General features: G+C 34.9%; 1 protein-coding gene across 1 annotated transcript in view; it reads left to right on the forward strand.

Annotated features, from left to right (window-relative positions):
- LOC107574186 (tubulin-specific chaperone E-like) overlaps positions 1-3,857 on the forward strand; it is a 17,119-nt gene extending 13,262 nt beyond the window's left edge. Inside the window, 6 exon segments of the mRNA XM_016260651.1 lie at positions 40-192; positions 1,651-1,804; positions 1,956-2,024; positions 2,114-2,173; positions 2,248-2,351; positions 3,493-3,857. Of these exon segments, the coding sequence (XP_016116137.1) occupies positions 40-192; positions 1,651-1,804; positions 1,956-2,024; positions 2,114-2,173; positions 2,248-2,351; positions 3,493-3,588 (636 nt within the window). The 3' untranslated portion in view covers positions 3,589-3,857.
- Positions 3,858-5,443: the final 1,586 nt, after the last annotated feature.

Raw genomic sequence — 5,443 nt, forward strand, 5'->3', positions numbered from 1 at the left:
TGTGTGTGTGTGTGTGTGTGTGTGTGTGTGTGCGTGCAGTGGTGTGTGGTGAACGAGCTGGAGAAGCTGCCGTCTCTGCTTCATCTGTCCTGCAGGAGGAACCCGCTGCTGCAGAGAGAGAAGAACCTGGAAACCTCGCGTCAGATCATCATCGCGCGACTGAGCCGCCTGGAGCTGCTCGACATGAGACAGGTGACGCTCAAACCAAAGTCATTTCTGAGTTCAAACTTTAACACTGTAAGGCCTTACATATGACACAATAGTCCGGAAAAATCAGCATGTGTTTTTGTTGAGTATCATATTTGATGCATCATGCGTTTATGGCTCATACAGTCTGATAATGTGAGATTATGGAGGAAAAAACAGCTCAATCTTATTCAGGGACTCAAACTGAGCAAAAACATGAATTTGGTACAGATACTGATATGATGAAATTCTGATGCTTGTAATGTAAATCAATGAGATACTCCCATAATATCAGTCATATAAGTCAAATAAGATATCTTTTGGACCTGAAGTAGAGAACCTAGAGAAAAAACCAACAAGATATTTTTTGGTATGATGGTTTGGGGCTTAATGATGAAACTGTCAGGATAAGTAGCTCAATTCAGTCGCTATAATATAATTCAACAGTAATCTGTGAAAATATCTTGCTACTCTCCAGTTGATCCCACAAGCTCTGATCGCTTCTTCTTGAGCTCTCAACCAATGATTCACCAGAGCTCCGCAAGGACCGCCCCCTCATTTGCATATTGCACACCGGAAAATAAAAAGAAATAAGTGAATAAATAAATCTGGAAATGGGAATAAATAAATGCATGAATAAATACATTTAAAAATAAATAACTAATACATACATACATAAATTAAATATTAAAAATAAATGAAAGAATAAGTAAATAAAAGTTAAAAAGAATAAAAATAAATGTAAAAATACAGAAAATAATACATAAAGAAAAAAGTTAATAAAAATAAAATAAGGATTACATTTTATATATATTTGTTTTTATCAAGACATTTAATATTTTTTTTTATCGTCATGTTATTACATATATTTATTGATTTATAAATTTACATTTAATTAACCATGATGTTGTAAAGCGTGGTTAATCCTGAAATCGGTTAACCGCTGCATCCCTAGCCATATCTCCAGGAGTCTTAGTACGATGAGATTGAAATAATGCGATGCAATCCAGTGCTGATCGAGAGCTGAAGAAATACAGGCTCCTCAGAAGATGTGAGATGTTCTGGAGGCTTGTGAAGATCATTCCTCCGCTGAGGAACAGTGAAAGTAAAGCTTCTGGAAACAAACGCTCCTCAAAAGATCCTGAGGATCAGATTTGAGACTCTAAAACATGATTGATGGAGAATCAAGTAAAGCTGAGCTGCTTCAGTGCAGTAAGTGTTCATCTGGAGATATTACTGACGTTATTCTGACGCTTACTTGATCAAAACCAGTCAAGATCTGACACGAGAAGCTCCAGCTGAAGCTGGACGCTTGTACAATTACACTAAAAGAGCTTCGACTGGATAAAACACTCTAAACTCTCAATCAGAGACAGAAGACGTGGAGGAGATTGATCATGACGATCACTTAGAGGCCTTGCGTATCAAATATGCTGCAGTAGCTTGATCTGGTGTTGTTCTCAGGTGTTGTCGGATGAGAGGAGGGGTGCGGAGCTGGATTACTGTAAGATGTTCGGAGCGGCGTGGCTAAAGGCCGGAGGTCACAGTGACCCGGAGAAGAACCAGCCCAACACAGACTTCATGAGCGAACACCCACGATTCCTCGCGCTCCTCCAGAGTGAGTCCAGCGCTGCGGCTTTCTACTCTGAGCTGGGAAGCTCCGCCCACAGAGGAAGCTCATTGGTTCCGCTCATTTACATATTAAGCATCTGATCTGATCTCATTAGCTGGTCACGGCTTTCTGATGGTTTGTTTGTTTGTTTGTTCAGAGTACGGTGCTCCAGACGAGGGCGAGCTGAGAGAACAGAAACCATTTGCTCTAAAAAATCAATTATTAAGTAGGAATCTTCCGTCATCTTCACATCAATACAGAGCGTTAAAACCATCGCCGCATGAAGGTCTCTCAACGTCTCTGCTTTCATTTCAGCCGTAACGTTCATCTGTCCGGAGGATTCGGAGAGGAAGCCCATAGAGAAGAAGCTGCCAGGTAAAAGCGTGCATTAGAAACGCTGACGAGTCTTGCGTGTGGCAGATGTTTGAGGTGTTTTCTGCTGTTTTCAGGCTCGATGATCGTTCAGAAGGTGAAGGGGCTTTTACATCGGCTGCTTAAATTACCAGGAATGGAGTTAAAGCTCAGCTACACCTGCTGAGCTTATTTATTCAGCGTTCAGCTGATGCATAACTCTCAATTTCCAAAAATTGCCACTTATGACTGGTTTTCTGCTCCAGAGTCACACATATTTAAAATACTATTAGTTTTCGTTAATATTTTATTATTTTTTTCTGTTTTCACTTTAATTTTAATTAGTTTTTTTGTTTGTGTTTTGTCATTTTTATTCGTTTTTTTTTACATGTCTATATCGTTTTTATTCATTTAATTTATTAGTTTTAGTTCACTTAGTTTTAATTGTTTTAGTACTTCAAGTTAAACTAAATGAAAATGAGAAATGAAAGTAGCTGAAATAAACAAAGTTTTGTTTTTTTGTATCTTATTTTATTTCAAGTTTCTTGTCAAGTAACAAAAAATATTTTCTTTATGGTTTTAGTTTTGGTTGTTCATTTGAGTTAGTTTTAATAATTTTGTGATGTGTTTTTGTCATTTTTATTAGTTATATATTAGGGATGCACGATATATCGGCCACCATATCGGTATCGGCCCATATCGGCTCATTTTTTCTGAAATACTATTAGTTTTCGTTAATATTTTAAATTAGATTTTATAATAATTTTTTCTGTTTCCACTTTAATTTTAATTTGTTTTTTTGTTTGTGTTTTGACATTTTTATTAGTTTTTTTTACATGTCTATATCGTTTTTATTAATTTATTTAATTTATTAGTTTTAGTTCACTTAGTTTTAATTGTTTTAGGACTTCAAGTTAAACTAAATGAAAATGAGAAATGAAAGTAGCTGAAATAAACAAAGTTTTGTTTTTTTGCATCTTATTTTATTTCAAGTTTCTTGTCAAATAACAAAAAATATTTTCGTTTTGGTTTTGGTTGTTCATTTGAGTTAGTTTTAGTAATTTTGTGATGTGTTTTTGTCAGTTATATATATATATGTATGTGTGTGTGTATAATGAATTTTTATGTATTAGTTTTTTTTTTTTTTTTACATTCTATAAATTAAATTTTTTTTTTATTCTATATACAGTATATATAATTATTATTTTTTTTTTTTTGTAGACTATGTTTGGAATGAAACACAGGCATACTGCCTACTGCAAATGTACTAAAATAATTTTTGGAGGCAAAATAATCAGATAATATAACTTTGTTGTATTATTTTGTGATATCCCATCCTATAGCTCGCCGGTAGAGAGATTGAGATTGACAACGATCTGAAGCCGCTGGAGTTTTACTCGGTGGAGGACGGCGACAGAATTCTGGTGCGCTGGTCCTGAAGAAACCATTTGAGTCCATCAGCTTCGGCACTGACCCCTGAAACGCTCCACGGATCACGACAGGAATGATCTCCACATTTGTGTTCACGATTATAGCACAACGTCATTCCTCCAGAAAACAAAGCATCTAGAGCATGAAGTTTAGTTTTGTTCAAATCATTACAGTCTCTCGCTTCATTGCCTGGAGCAAACACTGCAGAAAGATCTTAAGATCAGTGAATCTCATAAAGAAATGCACTGATCAATTTCACCACAATATCGTTTTTTGTTTTTCACAATAAAATCAACCGAGTACAACATACTGCAAAACTGTACTTTCATGTGATGTTTAAATTATAAAGTACATTTGTAAAAGCATTTTCTCATGTTAACAAAATACAACTGAAAATAGTTTAAATGTGCCTTAATTTCATTTACAAAATGCCAAAATATTATTAATAATAATAGCCTTTTTTAAAATTATGATTCTTTTGATTTTGGATAAAATGACCAGGATTTTCTTGACTTAATTCATGAAGTGTAATTAAATATCAAATAAACACAGTAACATGTTAAATATATGTTTGCAAATCTGTGAGGTCCGAATCATTAAAAAGCTACATTCTCTCCGAAAAGAACAAAATTGAAGTAGTGCGCGAGTAAAACCAGTGTTTTTGCCTTGCCCTAAATCACTATTTTATAAGCCTATAATTATTTATATTTTCGAGCTGTCAGGCCGGATTTCCCGGGAAACTGCATACCCAAGGAAAAAAGTCCGTTTCCGCCACGTGATAAAAAAAATAAAAGTTATTGCTACTTTTTAGTCTCACAATTCTGACCTTTTTCTCATAATTGCAAGAAAAAGTCCCAATTGTAAGATATAAACTCAGAAATGTAAAAAAAAAGAACGCGTAATAAAACCGGAATCAACATATAATAGAATCCCATTCTCTGCGCGGTGACGGTCTCAGATCAATGTTTATGTTGGGAACGATGCCAGTCTATAAACCAGTTACTGCTTTGGTCTATTCTCCTACAAACAGCTTTGCTGAGTTATTATTTCCATCTTTATCTGATATGAAGCAATGTCAGCATGCCAAACTTTTAACGTTATTTTAAAATAATTGATTTCAAAACAACATTGACATATAAACTCTTACCTGGCTGCTCATATTTTTTTGGATATCTTTCTTTCGTTTCGTTTCGATGTCGTTAGTGAAGCTCGCGCTGATAAACATCAGATTCATCCGCGCAGAATCACGGAGTCGAAGCACAACTCACGTGATCTCCCTCCGCGAGTCACTCGGTATTTGGTGCTTGAACTGCTCCAGAGACAAGAGCTACACTAGCAGTCAAACGTTTTTTGAACAGTAAGATTTTTTATGTTTTTTAAAGAAGTCTCTTCTGCTCAGAAGCCTGCATTCATTTGATCAGAAATACAGCAAAAGCAGTAATATTGTGATATATTTTTACTATTTAAAACAGCTGTTTTCTAAGTGAATATCTGTTAAACTGTAATGTATTTCTGTGATGCGCAGCTGTATTTTCAGCATCATTACTCCAGTCTTCAGTGTCACATGATCTTCAGAAATCAGTATAATATGCTGATCTGCTGCTCCAGAAACATTTCTGATTATTATTATTATTATTTGCATTAATATTTAAAACAGCTGAGTACATTTTTTTCAGGATTCTTTGATGAATAGAAAGATCAGCATTTATCTGAAATAAAAAGCTTTTGTAACATATACGATACCATTCAAAAGCTTGGAGTCAGTATCTTTTGTATTTTGGGGGGGGATGGGGAAAGAAATTAATACTTTTATTTAGAAAGGATGCTTTAAATTGATCAGAAGTGATGATAAAGACATTTATA

This window comes from Sinocyclocheilus grahami, unplaced genomic scaffold (genome assembly GCF_001515645.1).
Source record: "Sinocyclocheilus grahami isolate Dianchi unplaced genomic scaffold, SAMN03320097.WGS_v1.1 scaffold2139.1, whole genome shotgun sequence".
Lineage (NCBI taxonomy): Eukaryota > Metazoa > Chordata > Actinopteri > Cypriniformes > Cyprinidae > Sinocyclocheilus > Sinocyclocheilus grahami.